General features: G+C 38.4%; 2 protein-coding genes across 2 annotated transcripts; one reads left to right on the forward strand and one right to left on the reverse strand.

Moving 5' to 3' along the window:
- The first annotated feature begins 285 nt into the window (after nucleotides 1-285).
- LOC127834102 (tubulin beta chain-like) lies at nucleotides 286-4,669 on the forward strand. Its single transcript, XM_052359712.1, has 2 exons — nucleotides 286-458; nucleotides 3,051-4,669. The coding sequence occupies exons 1-2, from the start codon at nucleotides 402-404 to the stop codon at nucleotides 4,335-4,337; spliced, it is 1,344 nt and encodes a 447-aa protein (XP_052215672.1). The 5' UTR covers nucleotides 286-401; the 3' UTR covers nucleotides 4,338-4,669.
- Nucleotides 4,670-14,002: 9,333 nt separating this feature from the next.
- On the reverse strand, nucleotides 14,003-21,655 carry LOC127834335 (tubulin beta-4B chain-like). The gene is made up of 2 exons (XM_052360081.1): nucleotides 21,489-21,655; nucleotides 14,003-15,704 (listed from the first exon to the last, which is right to left on the reverse strand). The coding sequence occupies exons 1-2, from the start codon at nucleotides 21,543-21,545 to the stop codon at nucleotides 14,418-14,420; spliced, it is 1,344 nt and encodes a 447-aa protein (XP_052216041.1). The 5' UTR covers nucleotides 21,546-21,655; the 3' UTR covers nucleotides 14,003-14,417.
- Nucleotides 21,656-24,121: the final 2,466 nt, after the last annotated feature.

The raw sequence follows: 24,121 nt of genomic DNA on the forward strand, positions 1-24,121 counted from the left end.
AAATATTGCCTAAACACGACCAAAGTCTCCTATGGATACGGATGACAACAAAATGGTACGAAAATAGTCCGAACGAGTAACCGTATAAAGAAGTCCCGATAACATACAAACTGTAGTCCATCTCAAATCAATTTGTTCAATGAATAACAACTTTTAATTATAAATCGGGAAATAAGTAAGCATAATAAGGGTTCATTTTTATCATAGTAATTTTAGTTTGATATCTTTAAGATTCAAACTGATTGACACTATGCGGATGTAGCGACCAGTAGTGCGTTATGCGGTCGATCTAGTATATTACCCGGAGGCACGGTGGGCAAACCGCAGGCAGAGCATTAACACCGCGGTGTAGCATTTATTTATTTTTTCGTTGTGTTCAACACTCTAAATTAACCGCAAACATGCGTGAAATCGTACATATGCAGGCTGGTCAGTGCGGAAACCAGATCGGAGCCAAAGTAAGTTGACGTCTGCATGATATTTTGCACATTTGTAGTCCATTATCATTTTCCGCTTTTTAATGTTTCTTCTAAATTGTCGCACAAACTTAATGCTTTGTTTATGTGTTCTCCCGTACGTTACTGGTGTTCTATAAGTAATAATCACACGCTTGCTTGCTTGCTTTTATGTCGTCTGCTAACATTTTACATAAAATCTATTCAAGTAAAGCTAGTGTATTAAGCAAAAGGTTTCGTATATTTTCCTACTGTGCGCTACCTTAAGTTCATATTTAAACTTATACAATAAGCATATGTTTTCTTAGGGAAATGTTATTTCATTTAACTGTGAGCTTACTATTTATGTATAGACATTTAAAGTTGTGATGCCATTCTAGTAGCATATACCATCAATTCACTTTACATTTGAACGTTAGGTATGTTCGTTTGGGGCACGGACTCTAGATCACGGACTCTAGATTACTCAATATACACTCCGTGTTTGGGGTGATTGTTTATCTACATGTACACATTTCACTGTATAACAGCGTTAACCAATACAATAGATTATACATGACTCACTGAAAGTGTTGAAACATGAAACAATGAACTTTCGCATTGTTGAAATTCTACGCTCTTCGATTTTTAACCTAAATGTTATTCATTATAGATGTAATAGACCACTAACTGTTACACTTTCATATAGTTTTGACGCTCGTATGTTAAAAAATGTTAAACAATAATACAAAATAATAATAACACTGTGACGTATAATTCATAACTGTTTGTCATGCAACGCGCATTTAACGTCGGTTTAACATTTCAGTGTACGAATTCGAACTGTCTTGTCATGTTATTGAATGAAGTTCCAATGACATTGGTTATTTGATAAATCGCTATACACGCATTAATTTCTCTATGCACGAATTAATTAATAATTAATTAATTCATTCATTCATTTAAACCAATAATTCCGCATTTAGTTTAACCTTTTGCAAACCTTTTTTTCCGCTGTATGCATTACTTATCTGTTATTACATGCTACATGATGTGGTTTTATTTGTTTTAGCCTATACAAAAGCTACTTTAATGGCACATTCGGGAAATGATATAACGAAGATCGATACAGGACTGTTCGAACTTCGCAACACATGTAATAAAGGCTGCTTAATTATTAATCGGAAGCAGTTAATAACCTCTAATTAAACCGATCTCCTCCATAGTAACGAAGGCAGTCAATGGATACGTTTTTGTTTACCTTAGCAGCATTATATATGCGCGCTTAAGTCTTTGCGGTTATTCTACATTTTCTTAATAAGATTAAACACGTTCTAGTTAAGATTATACAGTTGTTTTAAATATAATAATATTTTTCCTTTCAATAATGATAAGTTGTAACATTATATTATTTAAAAATTTAGGTTGATTGATGGGATGTTATGGTTGTGAAATAATACATTTATAAAGGTAGCCCTTGTTGACAGATAGTTTAAGCGAGATTCCCCCAATTACATGTACTTAAAATTTGACATTATTTTATCTTGCAATCCATACTTTGATAAAGTGCTGTTTGCGAGATACGAATTGACATGCAGAGGTTTACAGATATAAGATAGCATTGCTGATAACATGCGATTGTGACGTTTTTATTTTATCTAAATGGCGTGGACTGCGACTGATAACATTGTTTTAAAAAGCGTACTTCGCCCCTTTGATCTTCAATGCGTTAAGAGTTTTTAAACTATACTTTTTATTTAGTTGGATTAAGCACATTTTTTATTTAAAATAAATATAGAATATCATAGCAACAGGCCTTATAAAATGACTTACAGTCCTAAATATTGCATGAGATCAGGATTGTGAAGTTTTGGGGTTCTTGATGTGTGAGTTTTAACAAAATGGTTGTTATTGATATCCGTGTTGAAATGCATCAAATATTTAGGACCTCTTCTAGTCACGAGTTCATTTTATTTATACATGTAATTATTCATAAGCTCTTTAAAGAAACGAATGAACAGAGAATATAAATAAAAGTGAACTTACCCCAATTGAAATCAATAGCAGTAAATACACATTTGCTGACAAAACTAGCCGGTGTATTGATTTTGAGCTTTTTTGTCCGAATTAAACTCTCCGTTCGCTATTGTTGCGCGCTATTCAAAACGTTCATAGCAACCGTAACTAAGCGGTCGATAAAAGCTGATCATAAATCCGTCTGCGGCTTTGCGTATGGGATGTCTATAAAACGGAGCAATTAACCAGGATTTATGTATTAATATGGCTTACATAAGGTTTTGGCGTACATACGTCTGCATACTTGAGTACAATTATTTTAAATACCGATAGGCCATCTGGTCCACTTTAAAAAAGTTGAATAAAATATTTACCTGTTGTGTAGATATTACAAATTTAAAATCCTCATAAAGGAAACAGACGTCAACTTGATATCGAATTAAATGCATTTCTATTCCCCGCCTCAGTTTTGCATAAACATTTTAAATGTTGATCTTTTCTTCTTTAGCGCTGTATGTGCTTAAATCAAATCTTCTGACATTTAAAACTGTTAGTGTAAGTTTTTTCATAGACTTAATGTTATATTGTTTCTACTTCCAGTTCTGGGAAGTGATTTCAGACGAGCACGGTGTTGACCCCACCGGAACCTACCACGGAGACTCCGACCTCCAGCTCGAGAGAATCAACGTTTACTACAATGAGGCCACCGGAGGCAAGTACGTACCACGTGCCATCCTCGTGGATCTCGAGCCCGGAACCATGGACTCCGTTAGGTCCGGCCCCTTTGGTCAGATCTTCCGACCTGACAACTTCGTGTTCGGGCAGAGCGGTGCTGGAAACAACTGGGCCAAGGGCCACTACACAGAGGGCGCTGAGCTCGTCGACTCCGTCCTCGACGTCGTCCGCAAGGAGGCTGAGTCATGTGACTGTCTTCAGGGATTCCAACTCACACACTCCCTGGGTGGTGGTACCGGATCCGGTATGGGAACACTGCTCATCAGCAAGATCCGTGAGGAGTACCCTGACCGCATCATGAACACCTTCTCCGTTGTACCATCACCAAAGGTATCCGACACCGTAGTCGAGCCATACAATGCCACCCTCTCAGTCCACCAACTTGTTGAGAACACCGACGAGACATACTGCATCGACAACGAGGCTCTGTACGACATCTGCTTCCGGACCCTGAAACTCACCACCCCAACATACGGAGACTTGAACCATCTCGTCTCTGCCACCATGTCCGGAGTCACCACCTGCCTCCGATTCCCCGGTCAGCTGAACGCCGATCTCCGCAAACTGGCCGTCAACATGGTGCCCTTCCCTCGTCTCCACTTCTTTATGCCTGGCTTCGCTCCACTTACATCTCGTGGTAGCCAGCAGTACAGGGCACTGACCGTCCCTGAGCTCACCCAGCAGATGTTCGACGCCAAGAACATGATGGCTGCATGCGACCCACGTCACGGAAGGTACCTCACCGTCGCCGCCATGTTCCGTGGCCGCATGTCCATGAAGGAGGTCGACGAACAGATGTTGAACGTCCAGAACAAGAACAGCAGCTACTTCGTTGAATGGATCCCCAACAACGTGAAGACCGCCGTCTGCGACATTCCACCACGTGGTCTCAAGATGTCCGCCACCTTCGTCGGCAACAGCACCGCCATCCAGGAGCTGTTCAAGCGTATCTCCGAGCAGTTCACCGCTATGTTCCGTCGCAAGGCTTTCCTCCACTGGTACACCGGCGAGGGCATGGACGAGATGGAGTTCACCGAGGCCGAGTCGAACATGAACGACCTGGTTTCCGAGTACCAGCAGTACCAGGACGCCACCGCCGAGGAGGAGGGAGAGTTCGACGAGGAGGAGGGTGAGGGCGAGGGTGAGGCATAAACTCTTACCAACGAGTTACCCCAAGACCAACAAAAGCACACCAACGGACAACGACAATGATTACGATTAAACACGCTCAAATTGTTATATATTGTTGAACTTTTTAAATGTAGGAATACTCTCGTCTACCATGCAATAAACGATAAAACTGTGATAATACAAACTGTTTGTATTGAACAATGGTTATACTTATTTTGGTAAATTTTCTGGTAGAACAAAATTTGACCAAATGTATTTGCTTGATTCCATCGCGAATGTTTTATGTATTTGAACCGAAACTGTTCGTCATCAGTATATCGAAAAAACAGTATTAAATAAAAAAGTAAAATATAGATATGACTTAGTTTGTTCGTAACTGCGACAATGCCATTACATAACAATAACCACTTGTTAAGTGTCACTGTCACCATTTTCACACGAATGAAGACAACAAATCAAACCAATTCGATTACCACTTTAATATGTACACACAAACAAACAATGCAGACAAAAAACAATTTACACATATTCACTTTCTACCTGTGAGAAAAAATAACAATAACTTGTAACAGGGTATATATGTTTGTATAGGTCCTGCTTGTACTATAAATTTGCGAATTTGTTGAGGCCGGTTTAACTTGCGGCCGTTTTATCTCGTGTAAAGTAAGTGTGGTTTCCTATTTATCTTTATAAACCTAAATAACTTTGGGAATGGAACCAACCCAAGAAAGGAAACCGTAAAAAATCAAAGTGCTGAAGGCACCGGAGTTGTTCGCTATATTGTAAACAGAGGGCATTGCCTCACTTTGGTGTAAACTTACTTCGGTCTTCTAAATCAAAGACCGACCATAGTGCGTTGAATAGAGTACATTTACATATAGTGAAACGAAATGCACTTTGGTTGTACTGTCTCGGTCTCTAGTACATTCCACAGGTGGTTAGCGTGTGGCTATGATATTAATTGGTGAAAACATCATTTTGAATGATAAATAATCATATTATAACGAAAAATTAAATTTTATTTAAAAAAATCACTATCAAATATATATATAACAAGGTATGCAACTCAAAACCACCCCAAAACGGGGTGCATCGCTTTGAACAGCCATATCTTCATCAATTGTGCAGCGATTTTCACGATCTCGGTCTGATTCAACGCAGAAATGAATTTCCTTTCTGGAAATGTGTATGTCTTGCAATATTTTTACAAATGCTGGGTCAACTTTTAAGAAATAACACGATACACAACTCGCATGACCCAGTTGACCAAGATAATGCAGTCTTTATTAATGAAATCTCCAGTTGTAAAGACACACCTCCGCATTGGACCAATGAAATCACTCGTTTGTTTAAAATGTCAGTTAGTTGAAATGTATGTAAACAAAGGTTTTAAACGGCGCTGGACAGTTAGTCTTGATGCATTATGTAACGACAAGAACGGTAATAATATTTTTTTCATACGTTTTTATTGAATTATGGTATCGAGGTACATGCACTTTGTAGGGAAGATGCCCTTTACTCCGTGAAGATTTCAGTTATCAAGACTGCATGATCATTGTCAACTGGGTCATGCGAGTTGTGTATCGTGTAATTTCTTAAAATTTGACCCAGCATTTGTAAAAATATTGCAAGACATACACATTTCCAGAAAGGAAATTCATTTCTGCGTTGAATCAGACCGAGATCGTGAAAATCGCTGCACAATTGATGAAGATATGGCTGTTCAAAGCGATGCATCCCGTTTTGGGGTGATTTTGAGTTGCATACCTTGTTATATATATATATTTGATAGTGAATTGTTTTTTTCAGAAAAGATAATTTTTCGTTATAATATGATTATTTATCATTCAAAATGATGTTTTCACTAGTTAATTCATAGCAACACGCTAACCACCTGTGGTACATTCTCATTTCGTCTGTTCCATCATCATAATAACAATCATCATCATCATCATCGCCATCATCGTTTTGTCATTATCATAATCATCATCATCAAAATCAATATTATCATTATCATAATCATCATTCAATTCACTATCCTCATATCTTCATCGTCATCATCATCACCGTCATAATAAACATCAGCATAATCGGAAGCGAATTTCTTGTCACAAGATTGTCAATATTGAAATCATCAATACCTATCCTACCTTTTCACGGAAATACATGTATTAACAAGATATGTGTTTGTCAGAAACACTATGTCCCCTTTTGCGCCGCTTTGAAGCTATATATTTGACCTTTGACCTTGAAGGATGACATTGACCTTTCACCACTCAAAATGTGCACCTTCATGATATACATATGCATGCCAAATATCAAGTTGCTATCTTCAATATTGCAAATGTTAAAGTTGGGGCACACAAACAAACAAACAAACAAACACACAAACAAACCAACAGACAGGTCAAAAACAACGTGTGCCCCACTATAGTGGTAGGGGACATAAAATAATATAGTTTGGTTGCTAAATCATTGCTTTGAATTGTTTATTTATGCTCTCATAATGATCGTGTATTGTATGCTTCTAATATTAGTCGTGTTCTAAGAAAACTGGGCATAATGCATGTGCGTAAAGTGTCGTCCCAGATTAGCCTGTGCAGTCCGCACAGGCTAATCAGGGACGACACTTTCTGCTTTTATGACATTATTCGTAAAAATGAAGTCTCTTCTTAGCAAAAATCCAATTTAGGCGGAAAGTGTCGTCCATGATTAGCCTGTGCGAACTGCACAGGCTAATCTAGGACGACACTTTACGCAGATGAATTATGCCCAGTTTTCTCAGAACGCGACTCATACTATGATGACGGTTTAGATTTTTATGACGATACAATCTGGACGATGTGGACGATGAAGACAATTACGGTGATGGTATGGTGGTATTGTTTTGGTGATGATGATAACAGAACGTGATATAGGGGTGGTATTTTGTCGTTGTTGCGGTTGTTGATGATGAGGGTGATGTGCGGCTGATGATGGAAATGGCGAATAAGATTAGGATAAGGATAAAAAGTTAGATGTTGAAAAGGATTATACAACACTTTTATCTTATGATCGCTTACAACAAACATAGAACACAATGTACGGTTGTCAACACCAAAGTCTGGTTGACACCAAAAGTGCGTTCCAAAAGTAGCTAACTTCGGAGTTGAACGCCGGTTGTGGTTGACACCAAAGTGTGGTGCAACGTGACATAATTCAGTATACTGTGTGGCTGTTGTCTTCCTTTTAATAACAAAAACATGATTTAAAAAGTGACTCACCTTACAATATCCTCAAAATGTACATGACAAATTTAAATGTTATGACTACAACACATTTGAAAAGATCATCAATCAACTAAGTCAATCGTGACGATCAGTCGGAACGCTATTTAATAAGAAATTCGACATTTGCCAAACAACCACCACATTAACCAGTCAGGTAATTGTTGGTTTTTATTACTTTAATTGTAAGCAAACAACATTAAAGTTTGAGTATTAAAGCGACCTTTTCACGTTTTGGTAAATTGGCAAAATAAAAAAATGTTTCAGAATCGCAAATTTTCGTTGTACTTATGATATTTGTGAGGAAACAGTAATTCTGATAATTTACCATGCTCTAAAATATCCATTACATGCATCTTTTGACGATTTACACACCTAAATAAAGCGTTGCAACGCGAAACGATTGAATAATTGGAGAGTTCTGTTGTTGTCGTTATTTTGTGACACTACGAGGATTGCTAATATAAAGTATAAAATGCATAAAAAATACATCATTGTATGAGCACGGATGACCGAGTGGTCTATGCGTCAGACTTTTACTCCAGGGGTCAGTGGTTCGAGCCCAATTGAGGGTTACTTTTTTTTCTTTATTTACTTTTATTCTTGTTTTTTTACTCGAGCTTTTTTAATCCAATGTAAACATTGATCAAAATAAAGCATTTAATGACAAACTTCAATATCTGCCAAAATCTGTGAAAAGGTCCCTTTCAATAAGCATGACCAGAGCTTGACAGTTTCAAGGCAACAAGATTTTAGCCCGTGGGCCGTGGTTCAATATAGGGACCAGTTTGATATACTTTAGTGGTAGAAACACAATTGGAACAAATGCATTTGCTTGATTCCATCACGATTGTCAATGTATACTTTTAAACGAGCTTTGTGCAATATGATAATGTATAAACGCTGTTATTTAAATGATTCTCAGCAGTTGCCTATTGTATTTTGTGCTAGTTTTCAATATCAATTTTACAATATTGCCATTCGGCCAAATAGTATCTAAACCCTTACAAAAAATAAACCAGTAATAAGAATATATGAGAAAACGACGAGGAATAAATCATGCAGGGCATATCTATAAGAACATAGGCAGGAAAGCAGTGGTGTCCCTTTTCATGAAGTTGGCAGGCAATTTTACACGCATATAATTGTCTCGGCTGTCCACGTAACATGTATGGCAGTGAATATACAGATGTTCGTCTGGAGATTTGGGTACGTATTTTGTAATAAGGCGTAGACGTGTAAGAAGCATGAGAGTGCTTGTAATGGTAAGATGTGTAAAATACATACATTTCTTTCAATCTTCCTCATGGGCAGTTCGTGCATGGACGTTATGATTCTCATGGTTGCCGGTGAAGAAAGCGATACGGGTCCTCCTAGACGGGACCATTCGAGCACTAACGGGTATCAGAATCCTTATCATCGGCCGTTAGGGAGCAACTCGGATGTCTTGGTCTTTCGTCGGTATATACCTGTCCGGAAGGCGTTGTTACGAGACAGCGGAAATTGTCCTCGTACACATTGTTTCAACATCCATCGTGGTCATAAGACAATCGATTAAATCAAAGTAGGTCCACTATTGACTGAAGTTATCGCTCTTAAATATATGTTGTGTTTTGGGCATGTATTTCTTTTTTGGTGAATGAGTTGAGAATACCAGTGAAAGACAACCTGATCAATTCATCCGAGCAAGAGTTAATCTTAATGTTTGATAATTTTAGTCTTAGTTTTATTGAACTACTGTTTTTAAATCACTTTTAAAGAATGTGGTTAGCATATATGTCAGTGTAAACGTCGATCTCTGGAATAAAATAAGACACACAAATACAATTGAATAACTATATAAAGCGACGAAAATTCATTAACTATAAAAAGCGTTAATTCTTCCGCGCCTGTAGTGAGCGACAATTGTGAAATTACTGTACACGAAATGTGTTGATGTTGAAGAATATATAGCGCATATTTGTGCAATTTATCGACCATTGTAATAAAAAAACATTTTTTTTTGTACTTGACCACTTATCAAATACGATCTAACACGCAAAGTAACAATTATTTATGATTCTTTGTTTCTAGTTTTTTTTATCGTCGTCAAATTTATACAAGGGAGGTAACTCAGTGGTGTCAATAAAGTTTCCTTGACGAGTACTTTCCTCAAACTCCTGAGCTATGCTTGGAAACAGTAAAATCTCTACGCGGAGGTTATACCTTCCTTAGTTCCGGCTCTTTTGAATTTAACCTACATGAACCCGAACATAATACAATGACCGTATGTTAATACGAATTCGATCATGGTTGACATGGATCAATAGTGTGCTGTGACAACGAAAGGTATTGATAACGACGCCGCCAAATTTGATACTGCTACTGCTGCTTCCGAATTTGGTGAAACCGATGTAAATAGATTGCTACTATTGTAGTTGCAACGTTCTATGACGGTGAACTAATACTTTTGATGATAAAGCGGACGACGTTGATGATAAAGATTATAATGATTGTGGTAATGGCGATTGTGATGATAAATGATGGTGACGATGATGATTGTTGCGTTGACGTTGATAATAACTATTCTTATGAAGAAGAAGAAGACGAGGTTGATGATGAGGGTGATAATGATGAAACTGTTGCTGCTCATGATGAGGGTTATGATGATGATGTTGCTGCTGCTGCTGCTGATGATGATGATGAATATGATGTATATGATGATAATGATGATGATGATGATGATGAAGATGATGATGATGATGATGATGATGATGATGATGATGATGATGATGATGATGATGATGATGATGATGATGATGATGATGAATACAATGAATATGAATATGATTATGATGATGATGATGAGGAGGAGGAGGAGGAGGAGGAGGAGGATTGTGATGATTTGTGATGATGGTGATGAATCCGGCAGTGGCAATGGTGAACTACGTGGATATATACAACACACGCATTATACAGTACAAGATATTCCGCAGATATTTTGGAACTGGTTATCATGTATACACAGTTTGTGTAGATGTTTTTTCAAATGCTTGCTGCTTCCGCTTTGAATTTCAGAGAGATATTACGCTTGCTGTTATTAACATCGGTGAATTAATGTTTTTCCTGTGGTTAAACATAGATTCTTCAAAATGTTACACCATTATTTGTCTTGTAATGAAGTTGCAGGTTAAGTGCTACAGGTCCCATATTTGGAATAAACTGACATGTGTGCGAATTCTGTTTGATAAACTCATTTTTGCAATGAACTGTCTAAACGTTCCCAAGATGTATAATAGTGAAATAATAACGTGGTATTTTGCCCCGGAATAGACCACATGGTTTTGGTGTCCTTCGGGGAGATCTTAACTCTTTCAGTGCTGGAACCGAATTTTGAAGGCCTTTGCAAACAGTTTGGATCCAGATGAGACGCCACAGAACGTGGCGTCTCTATTCTGATAGTATTATTTGAAGAAAAAAAATCGAAGAAAATGCTAATTTTAGAAATATAGCAGATGACATTTTAGCAGACGACAAATTTCCCAGCATGCAAAGGGTTAAGAACGCTCCCACCGTGAGAACCGAACTCGGGACCTATCGGTCGCTTGACGGGCACATACATTGTGTATCTTAAGATGTACGAAATGGACACTACTCCACGGCGGTCTTAATAAACGCCCTGTTCCAGTCAAGCGGCGATCCTCGGTTTAAGCCATTTATGCATAGTGGACTCTCCCATCCTTCTAAATTGGATCAATTTATTTCCAAAATTAGGGATGTCTAGTATATTTATTTCTATATTTAGAATATTTCTAACAGAAATTCCTTTAAGCAAACAGCGCAGACCCTGACGAGACGCCGCATCATGCGGCGTCTCATCAGGGTCTACGCTGTTTGCCAAGGCCTTTTTCTAGACGCTATGCATATATGGCTTAAGCATTCGTTATATGGCAAACAGCGGCTTAGTGCGAGAGTAAGTAGGTTATGGCGTATCGGATGATCAAACCAACGACCGCGGAGAAGCGTAACATCAAGACTAATGCGCTACTTAACGTTTTGACCCATAACTTTCCTAACGTTAGAAAACTATTAAAGAATAAGAAAAAGAACAGTAGGTCCGACAAGAGCGAACATGAAAGTACCACAAAATGCGTTCTTTTACATTTTCAGTTTATCTAATGACCCAAGTTGTTATTTGTTCGTTTAAATGATTCTTACGAAATGTTTCGCACATTCGACTATGTAGACATAAACATGGAAACATAAATATTGAAACGATGTACAACAATTACCGGCTCCAATGCACAGAGGCAGCAATAGTTGTATATAAAATAGTATGAGTCTCGTTCTGGGAAAATGGGGCTTAATGCAAGTACATAAAGTGTCGTCCTACAGTCTAATCAGACTTTCCGCTTTTATGTGTTTTTTTCGTTTAAAGGAAGTATCTTTTTAGCGAAAATCCGGTTTAGGCAGAATTTATCATCAAGCCTTTTTTCCACATCGAGGCTCGTACATAAAAAAGAGCAGTGTGCAACACCTTGGACTCTCACACCCAGATGCACATTACGTCTTGGCTCATCGACTTTGTCACTCGTCCATTGTCAACAACAACAAACATGCAACCTTAGGAATTCGGTTGCTCACGAGAACGCAACAACAGTAATCATAATAATTATTCAAATAATTAAAAAAAATATTCAAATTATTATCAAATATGTGACTTAATATTCTGCATGAAATACAATTTGAAAAAAATGAAATACAATTTGAAAAAAAACAACACAAACTTGTATATAAAACTATGCAACTATTTCTTGAAGACGTTAAACCTTGTTTTGCATGACAATGTCTCTCGCACATTTATGTCTTTCGCACACCAATATATTAACTTATTTTATCATTTACCACGGCATTATTACCCACAGGTGGTTAGCGTGTGGCTATGATATTAATTAGTGAAAACATCTTTTTGAATGATAAATTATCATATTATAACGAAATATAAACTTTTCAGACAAAAAAATCACTATCAAATATATATATACATAACAAGGTATCCAAAATCATCCGAAAACGGGATGCATCGCTTTGAACAGCCATTACTTCATCAATTTTTCAGCGATTTTCATGAACCCGGTCTTATTCAACGCAAAAATGGATTTCCTTTCTGGAAATGTATATATCTTGTTATATTTCTACACATGCTGGGTCAAATTTTAAGAAATAACGCGATACGCAATTCGCTTGACCCAGTTAACATCGATCAGACCGTATTTATGAATGAAATCTCCAGTTGTAAAGACACACCTACGCATTGGACCAATGCAATCAGTTGTGTGTTTAAAATGTCAGTTAGTTGAAATGTATGTAAACAAACGTTTCAAAATGCGCTGGGCAGTTAGTTTTGATGCATAATGCAACGACAAGCACATTAAGAATGTTTTTTTTATACGTTTTATTTAATTATGGTATCGAGGTCCGTGAACTTTGCAGGGAAAATGCCCTTTACTCCGTGAAGATTTCAGTCATAAATACGGTCTGATCGATGTTAACTGGGTCACGCGAGTTGTGTATCGTGTTATTTCTTATAAGTTCACCCAGTATTTGTAAAAATATTGCATGACATATAAATTTTTCCAGAAAGGTAAATCATTTCTGCGTTGAATAAGACCAAGATCGTGAAAATCGCTGCAAAATTGATGAAGAAATGGCTGTTCAAAACGAAGCACCCCGTTTTCGGATGATTTCGAGTTGGATACCTTGTTATATATATATATATATATATATTTATATATATATGATATTGACTTTTTTTCAGAAAAGTTGCTTTTTCGTTTTAATATGATTATATGATAATTTATCATTCAAAATGATGTTTTCGCTAATTAATATCATAGCCACACGCTAACCACCTGTGTTATTACCCGAAAGTTATCACGCAAAACATTTAGCTTTTCATTTGTCCATATTTGTCTGAATTTAAGGTCAAATGATCTCATACCGTTACGTATAAAACACGGGATGTGTCACTCTGGATCAGCAGATTTTTTTACTTAAGTCTATCTTACGGAGGATTCCGGACATAGGCGATGTATCACGATTGGGGATATGTTAGCTTTAACAAAACAACCAGGGTTAAACTGTATTTGAGCCTCGTTCCTGGAAAACGGGACTAAATGAAAGTGCAAAGAGTGCCGTCATAGCTAAGCCTGTGCGGTCCGCACATGCTAGTCAGGAACGACACTTTCCTCCCGCTTTTATGGATTTTTTCAAGGAAGTCTTAACGAAGATCCAGTTTTGGCGGAAATGTCATCCCTGATTAGCCTTAGCTGACTGCACAGGCAAATCTGGGATGCAGCTTAACGCACTTTAATTACGCTTATTTGTCCCAGAACGAGACTTACTTTATCAACAAGACTAACATAAGAGCAAACGAAAACACTTGTTGGTATTTTATATTATATTTTTTTCGATCACAGGATTGCCAGTATACATGTGCATTTATTTGCTGCGATGTAACTATAAAACAAAAACAGAATCTGCCAAAAGTCGAACAGATCGAATTTGTAAACATACTCCAAAAATAATATCATACAACAATTAACAGATGGTGACTTATACATTTTACTGAACTGATGTTCTAAACATAAATGTTGTTAATAAAACTTAACTTCATTTTTGTTATAAAAACTCGACAATAAAAAACGATACTAAAGTATTCACACATGCTGATTAAAATGGTGTCAATATCATGGTTTTCTTATATTCAAAAATGGTGTTCGGTCAATTTAGTTTTGTCCAATGTCATGGGCTTAAAGAATTTTGTTGGTACATCGGGTGTCGCGTTGGTAAGAGTTTATGCCTCACCCTGGGCCTCTCCCTCCTCCTCGTCGAACTCTCCCTCCTCTTCGGCGGTGGCGTCCTGGTACTGCTGGTACTCGGACACCAAGTCGTTCATGTTCGACTCGGCCTCGGTGAACTCCATCTCGTCCATGCCCTCGCCGGTGTACCAGTGGAGGAAAGCCTTGCGACGGAACATAGCGGTGAACTGCTCGGATACACGCTTGAACAGCTCCTGGATGGCGGTGCTGTTGCCAATGAAGGTGGCGGACATCTTGAGACCACGTGGCGGAATGTCGCAGACGGCGGTCTTCACGTTGTTGGGGATCCATTCAACGAAGTAGCTGCTGTTCTTGTTCTGAACGTTCAACATCTGTTCGTCGACCTCCTTCATGGACATGCGGCCACGGAACATGGCGGCTACGGTGAGGTACCTTCCGTGACGTGGGTCGCAGGCAGCCATCATGTTCTTGGCGTCGAACATCTGCTGGGTGAGCTCAGGGACGGTGAGAGCCCTGTACTGCTGGCTACCACGGGATGTGAGCGGAGCGAAGCCAGGCATGAAGAAGTGGAGACGAGGGAATGGCACCATGTTGACGGCCAGTTTGCGGAGATCGGCGTTCAGCTGACCGGGGAATCGGAGGCAGGTGGTGACTCCGGACATGGTGGCAGAGACGAGATGGTTCAGGTCCCCGTATGTTGGGGTGGTGAGTTTCAGGGTCCTGAAGCATATGTCGTATAGAGCCTCGTTGTCGATGCAGTATGTCTCGTCGGTGTTCTCAACGAGCTGGTGAACTGAGAGGGTGGCGTTGTATGGCTCGACGACCGTGTCGGATACCTTTGGTGATGGTACAACGGAGAATGTGTTCATGATGCGGTCGGGGTACTCCTCACGGATCTTGCTGATGAGCAGTGTGCCCATACCGGATCCGGTACCACCACCCAGGGAGTGTGTGAGTTGGAATCCCTGAAGGCAGTCACATGACTCGGCCTCCTTGCGGACTACGTCGAGGACGGAGTCGACGAGCTCAGCGCCCTCTGTGTAGTGACCCTTTGCCCAGTTGTTTCCAGCACCGCTCTGTCCGAACACGAAGTTGTCAGGTCGGAAGATCTGACCGAATGGGCCGGACCTAACGGAGTCCATGGTTCCGGGCTCGAGATCCACGAGGATGGCACGTGGTACGTACTTGCCTCCTGTGGCCTCATTGTAGTAAACGTTAATTCTCTCGAGCTGGAGGTCGGAGTCCCCGTGGTAGGTTCCGGTGGGGTCGATACCGTGCTCATCGGAGATCACCTCCCAGAACTGAAAGAATATAGAAAGAATATCGTATGTATATGGGTCTGCGTCTTAATGAAACATTACGCCACTGACAAGATTTATTCCGGAAGGTTAGTTTTCAGTTAACAGCGTTGATCTTCTGGCTAAAGTGAAAGTAAATGCAAACGAACGATATAAATATAAGTTATAAAACAGATTAACAGTCAGTTGTTTAGACCACGCAAACACGACCCTATATTAATGTATTGAACACATTTGATGGCAAGTATACAAATGATATACAAATGCTGTGAAGCGTATATGAGCTTAAATCTTTTTCTGACTGAACTTGACTTTTTTACGATTTCAGCTCAATAGCGAGCAATTGTTGAAGGTTATTGATAAACACCCAATAGGGTGTAGTTTTTTTCTCTAAAATTTAAACACGCAATAGTTTTTTGTCTAGGTGCATATGCACAAAAGAACTGCTTTACAGTTTCAGCTAGAATAAAGTATTTAAGTATTTGTTGAACAATGCGTCAAACTGTATTGAACTTAACCCATTTATGCCTAGTGGACTCTCCCATCCTTCAAAATCGGATCAATTTATTTCCAAAATTAGGGATGTCTAGTATATTTATTTCTATATTAAGAGTATTTCTTACAGAAATCCGTTTAAGCAAACAGCGTAGACCCTGATGAGACGCCGCATCTTGCGGCGTCTCATCTGGGTCTACGCTGTTTGCCAAGGTCTTTTTTCTAGACGCTAGGCATAAATGGGTTAATTTGCATATGTATGCACATGCTATAAATATTGTCTTGTGTGATTTTAAATTCATTTGTATTCGTATTCATATTGTTTAACCCAAACCATAATATTGGCAACCGTTGCAATACATTTATGAGCAAACGTAAATTCAATTATCAAACATTTATTACTCATGATTAAAACGAAATTCTAAAATAAATCAATCGGTATGTATATGCACGTTTGCAGGTCAAGTGGAATTGATGCCAAACTGATCAAATACAAACGTTGCCAGAGGTTTATTGGAATTCTATATCGATTATAAATATCTGCATTAATAATTGCCTCGTTTTCACGAGTAGTCAAAGTCTCGTGTGAAACGAGCTCAGATTGTGGGAAACGAGATTCCAATGTATTTATACGGATATCGGTTTATATTGATTTTATCGATCACGTATATTTGTGTTTTTATTCGCTTGAAAAATGCCATTTAATAACTCTAACGCGGTCACATTTGCGATGTATTGCCATTTAGCGTCACTGAATCGCAAAATCGACCACGCTTCTATCCGCTCAAGATAACGAATCAATACTGTTTTCTTTGATGATTAATTGAATATCGTCTCAGCGGCTTGAACGATGCCTTAACTTTACCAGTTCAATATAAGCGCGCAGGCAACAGTACACCTGTCCGCATTTTCTTTACCATTTAAAGTATGCAAGTAGTGAGAACTTTAATACTCAATAATTCATACCAGATCCCATTGTAAGATTCCGCAGATACAATAAAGAAATCATTCGAAGTCATGTGAAAGGGTTTCTTTATTGATAAACTAGAAGGAATTGTGCATATTACAATGTAGAGTTTAGAATTCAGTAATGATACCAAATATTCATTCCGAACCGTTATAGAATTTGCGTTATTGGCTACACCAAATACTTTCCTAGGCCTATTTTCTGTTATGTTTCACAGAAGAATAACATAACTTGAGTTAACTATTAAAGCTTGCATGTGAAATAGCGAATAAGTCTCGAACATTTCGTGTGCTTTTTTAAGGAACTTTGTAATTACGTAGAAATTGACTTACGTCTACCAAATTACACAATTTACCTCAGTAATTGGATGTCCTCGTTCATTTAAATCGATAAAAGTTTTTGTTAGATGTATAATCACTGAATGTAAATTGGCGACTTTCGACTCCCATGCACTTGGATAATCGAATCTCTAAGTTGAGTTTATTTTTCGCGTCAATGTTCATTCAGAATAATTTGTTATTGTGTTCGCAAAGCCGACAGTTATATTCTTAAAACAGAATAATTGGGCACAATTATAGGAAAAAATATGTTAACAGGCCTTGGGTTACAAGGACGCTCTCGTCTTCAATTTCAAGTAGCTGTCGCTTTTCTAAAGTGTCAACCTTGGCCAGAGATGAGTGTCCTATGTAGTGAATATATAACGAGGATTCAATTACTTCAAAAGCAAACTGGTGTATTTTCAAATATCGATTATAGATTTGGCGAGAGCGGTGTTATCGAAGTCAAATATTTCAAATAAATATTGGGACGGAGTCTCACCCCTGGCAACCAAATACCACGTGTAAATAATCGGACAATAAACAGACTTTAAGCATTACGTTTGGACCATCACCGCTCGCATGTTTTCTTAAGACAAGATGAAACGTGTTGATTTGTGTGATGATTTTAGGGGGTTTAATTTTACGCGAAATACCACAGAAGGTGTTAAGTCACACGTCGTAAATAGTAACTTATTGAAACTTAAATCTAGAAATCTTGATTTTTCGAAACTCTGTTTTGAATTTAGTGTGAGCGTTAGCTCACACTAATGTTACAGATCATATTTTGCAATCAGTATGTGCTTAGAAGCCTTAGGTACGGTATGGAAAGACAACCACTGCATGTTGTAGCAGACGACAAATGCCATTCTTCTAGCGGATTGTCGTTCGTGCCTCAACATACATGTGAATGTGATGAACCGCAGTGTAAGAGAGTGGACAAATGCTATGAACGTCTGCTAGGAAATGTAACCAGCACATTTGCCTTTTTATAGTTCACCACTGGTACACTGCAGAGGGTTTATATGACTAATAGTGTTTAACAGCTTGTAAGAGGAGATTGGCCAGTAGGTGTTTGCCATTGAAATCTGTACATATTGGCTGCTTTCAGAGAAAACAGGGCTTAATGCATGTCAAATAAGATAAGCTTGTGCATACTGATAAGCCTGTGCAATGCGCACAAGCTAATCAAGGACGACATTTTACAACAGCAAATACCTACAGTGCCTTCAGCGCTTTGATTAAATGTCGCGATAAGGTAATGGCGTTTTTCATTTAAAATAATGCATTAACAATGTGGTTGACGTTTTTATGTTTATTTTTTTTTTAATTAGCAAATTGACTGTGCCATATCAGAATTAGTTTTTCAAACATGAAACCTATGTTTAATCATATTTTATATCGAGCATATTAAACTTTGGAATGACGAAAAGAGGGTAATAAAACATGCCATATGTAATTACGGGAAATATTCAATAACGATTGGTGTGGGGTATTTTTGTGAAAAGGCGATGACAAAAAAACAACAAGCATTAATCTTCTTTACATGAAGATCAATACTTTAACGTCATTATCGTGAATAAGAAATTGAATTATATTTCAAACTTGTTATCTGACCGGAACGTTTTGATAACTTACGAAATTGAATTATTGGAAAAGTTCAACCAGCATAAATATCTGGCGCCCTATCGAAATGGACATGTTTTTAAAACACGATACAACTTGCACTGTGTCGTTCTCGTGCGCTGCAATTAACTTATTGAGATTTCACAGGTATCCTATGCTGGAATGTGTTTAGTATTGGATTGAAGGCCTTAAGCATTGTTTGATAACTTGAGCCCCCCTTATCAACTTTATTGCTTTTCGAATGCCGCTGTCAATACATTAAGGATGCATCTATTTATTACAAGGACCATTGACATTAACGACGAGGATATGCGGGTTTGAAAGCGATCGCTAACTTGTTTAAACACGCACCGTGACGTTACAGGTGCGAAACATTGACGTCTCGGTGACGTTCAAAGTTTACCGCTGCGTTACGTTAATACCCCTATTTTGGGATGAGAATGGGTGTTTGTGTGTACTTTTGATTAACAAGCGCTGCTGTTCACAATTCTCAGTCCTATGGAAAGTCTGAAGTAAAGTGGTATTTATGAGATATAAAAAAAATATCTATAAGAAATGCACTTTTTTATACTGAATACAAAAGGAAAAAAAATACTTAATTTCAACATTATTTTCATGTCTGAACACTGAAAATGTAAAAACGCATCAACATGAACTAGCGCGGGTCTAAAATAAATTTAGCGGTTTTGGGATGGGGTGGGGGGTTCTATGATTGGAATTGCATATATTGACACGCGTGAGCTGCTTCGTCGCGAATCATGGACTTAAAAAACGAAATAATAATTATATTACAAGGGAGAAATTACTCTTTTAATTTGAAAATAAATTAGTATCAATAAACTGGTATGACTGTTTTACTCTATAAATGTCAGGGAACAGAAACCTGCTTGTTTACAGGGGCTGGTCGTTATCTGAGGCACGTTTAAACCTTACTTTCTCATTACTTAATAAAGCATTAAACAAAGCGTTTGACTTCAAAGGCGGACAATACTTTTTTATGAACGTATTCGTTTTCTTTAGAAAATCACGTCCTTTTGAGTTGTCAGTATTAAGATCTCTTTCGGCTCGTTCATTTTTGATCCCTTATTCTCGGATCGCCTAACTACTATAGCGCCCATTGTTCAACACAATTTGACTCTTAGAAAAAGGCATCACACAAGCGGATGAAAAATAAGGTAGCGCGCGCTTAAATAGTCCCGTTTGGTTATGCAGTATTTAGTCGATTTAAACTAGCTAAGTCCGCGGTGAAAAGATTTAAGGATTAAGAAAAGGGAGATAAGTTAAGATATTTCTTCCTATGGACCCTTAATACATCGTACCAGTATAAATAAGGCCGGTCTATACAAATTTAACCTGTGTGAAGAGTACATGTTAACGCGGGCAATTTAATTTAGAAGGTAGTCACTGTAGAGACTCAATATTAACTTATCCATTAGCGTGACTTAATATTTTTATCCACGTTTAACCAAATAATATTAATAACAGACGACATACGTGATTTCTTGCTAGATTAACTCGGGATAATCGCGTCGTTTTAGCGCTTGATAGGATTATTTTGGAAATAATCACGTAGATCTGATGTCAGTATGATCATTGATTAAACAGACTGGTCGGATAAGAACTAAAAAAAGAGAGCTAAACGGTTGCAGGCTGCTTAGTTATAATTTATCCAGCGTATTGAATTTTCGCTTAAATTTTGATATTTTTTTCAAATTTTAATGAAACAAGCAATGATTAATATTTTATATTCGATATTGTACTTAATAATATTTCTTATCTACGTTTCTTTTTATCATACATGAACTTGCTAATTGTGTTGGTTAATAGGTATATACAACCGTGTACAAAACAAGACAAACATGCATGTAAACATTTACATGTACATTAAAGAGAATTAGCCTATACTAAGATGATAAAACTAACACCAATTTTTAAAATAAAATACAAAAATATGATCTGACATTGAAAAAAATCATAAGAACCTGTTAACGAATGTCAGAGACCTGTTATCTACGTCTCTGCGAATGTGTAATTTGATATTTATACTATCATGTAATTTCGATTATGTTTTTATTTCTTCTGACATCATCATAGTTTCTGCTTCATATCGCAAGAAAGCTTATTGAAAAATAGTGCACTGAATACTTAAACAGTCAACCGATGTATCAATATACTGAATCTATATAGCAGGGAACCATGTACAAAATAAAAAGCAAGCAAAGTATTTTCATAACAGGCACCTGTAACGAACAATAAAATATTTACCGAAATGTTGAACACTTTTACGCATGTTAATTAAATAAAAGAGTAAAACATAAAGCAGACCTTTTTCACAGAGTTAATTAAATAAAAGAGTAAAACATAAAGCAGACGACAACTTACTTTGGCACCGATCTGGTTTCCGCACTGACCGGCCTGCATATGCACGATTTCACGCATTTTGTTAGTGTTTTTGTTTCGTCACACGTTAAAAAGACGAATGTCCGCAGACTACTTGCCGAGTGATGCGCCCAAGTTTGACGTGATATTTATACTCGCTAAGTTATTGACAATACCCTGGTTCCCGTCGTTGTATCACGAATATACATTACCATCAACGCGCATCCGCTTTAAAACGGGGAGCCATCATGTTCGAATTTCAAAGTCCAGTGGAGAATGAGCGGTTTTGATTGGCTGGTACTAGATAGCGAGTTTAAACCTTAGAAACCTGTACACAAACATAAGCTTGTTGGTTGCCAATCAATTAATGGTAAATGTCAGAATAATTGTTCACTCTTTAGGTATGAAAATATCGCTGACATTGTTGTAACAAGCGATTTTTCATAACAGGGATAATGACAAACACACCGCTCGTTTACGCCGTGTTGATTCTTTTAAATAATAATAATATCAAAATAAAATATTGAAAAGACTCAAGATCTTTATATTGGAGAGAAGGCGTGTATATATGGTTTATTCTAAGTGTTTCATTCTTTGTATGAGCGCCTTCGCCGTCAATAAAAAAGTACCAATATTAATTAACTTCATAAACATATAACAATTTCAGTTAAATAACCACTCTCTCTAGATAAAGAAAGGGCAACAGAAGCAAGCGATAGTATGTATACAATATTTACTGGCTTTCTACAATACTTGCACATCAGATATTTAACTTGACAACATTACATTTTAACAAGGATGGTCGATTATTCGCGCTACTGCGGGTTTAATAGTACATTTATATACATATAGTATTTATTTTTTATTGTTTGTGTACTTCGTCTGCGATAAGAGTTAAGCCCCAGTCTCACTATGATGCCGGCGGAGCCTCGGTGCGTGATCCGAGGCTCTACTGGGATGAACCGGGGCTCCACCGGGATGAACCAGGGACGACCGGGGACAACCGGGGCTCCACCGGGAAAATATCAAAATGTTTAATACCTCCGGGATGAACCGGGAGTCGCCGGCAACGACCGGCGTTGCACCGGGAACAACTGGGAAGGCACCGGGAACTACCGGGACGGCACCGTTAGCTCCACCGGGGCCCATACAGACCACGGCAGAGCTACGGCAACGCCCCGGTGGAGCCCCGGTGAATGCCGGCAGAGTACCGGTATAGCTACGATACATAACTAAACCGGCGCTCTGTCGGGACGTCACCGGCATTCACCGGGGTTCAGCCGCAGCAATACCGGCGACGACCGGGGTTAAACCGGGGCGTTGCCGTAGCTCTGCCGGGGTCTGCTGCCGGTATAGCCCCGGTGAGTGCCGGCGGAGTTACGGTATACCGGGGCTCTGCCGGGACTCTGCCGGCTTTCACCTGGGCTCAACCGGGGCATTACCGGCGAAAACCGGGGCTCTGCCGGGGCTTCACCGGAATAAACCGTAGTCAGTCTGGGGTTGACCGGGACTCTGTCGGGTTGTTGACCGGCTTCAACTGGGGCGGCACGGGCAAATAGTGCTACCGCGTAAAGAATATTCTATTAATCATCCCGGTTCTCGCCGGTCGACCGGCGTTTGCAAACCGGGATGGACCGGGGCTCTACCGGCAATAGTGATACTTGGGCTTAAAGGACGAGGAAGCTCTCACTTATCATACATATTTAATGGTCAGCATTTTTTCTCCCTTGATTTTACTAGCAGCTATGTGCCACACGGCGATATTAGAACATTCCCTGTGTGGGACTCGAACCTCCGACCTCCTGCATCGTGAGCTTCGACCGCCCAATGCCCGTATTCACCAAACAAACCTTAGACTTAAGTCTAATATTACGAATATTCAAGGATTGGAATATTGAAGAATAACTTAAATTTTTAGTCAAACTTGGTATCTTACGACCTATATCTATATCATACTTCATGAATAGCGTTTTGTTAATTACATGCTTACCAGTGGAAGCCTGTTTATAATCAGACGCTGGGTGTATTATTATTGGTTCTAAGTCTTTTCTTTACTCTTCGGTCTACTAATTAGTTGCCGAATATAAACCATGACAACGTGACCACTGCGACGGCACTTTGTGTTAAAATGTCATGGTGCAACGCACAACCATTACGTATAACCGTCCTGTCTCAATAAAAATATAAAACCAACATTTAAAATGCTTTTGTATACGTATACGCGTGATATCTCTACCTGTATATTTTTCAATGTAACCATTATCCATTTTAGCATTTTATTCTGGACCCCTTTCGATTGAAATAAGCTACTGTGCATATATTTAACAAGTTGTGCGATTATTATAAACATTGAAATTAAACTATCATTGATCACTCAAATATCAGATCTTGTTATTTTTTTCACAGTAATACAACATTCGTGCAATTTAACAAGCAAGCGTTTGATGAAAAAGAAATAATTTTCAATAGAGCGTTGTTTATCCGTCAATAAACACCGATTAGGAGTTATGATGAATAGGAACTAAACGACGAGGACGTTAAGCCAAACTATTGAATTGCCATGAAAGTTACTTATTTGGCTATTACTCGAGGATAAAGCAAAAACTAATCTAGATATAGCATACACTTGGCACGGA

This window comes from Dreissena polymorpha, chromosome 6, assembly GCF_020536995.1.
Source record: "Dreissena polymorpha isolate Duluth1 chromosome 6, UMN_Dpol_1.0, whole genome shotgun sequence".
In the NCBI taxonomy this organism is placed as follows: Eukaryota; Metazoa; Mollusca; class Bivalvia; order Myida; family Dreissenidae; genus Dreissena; species Dreissena polymorpha.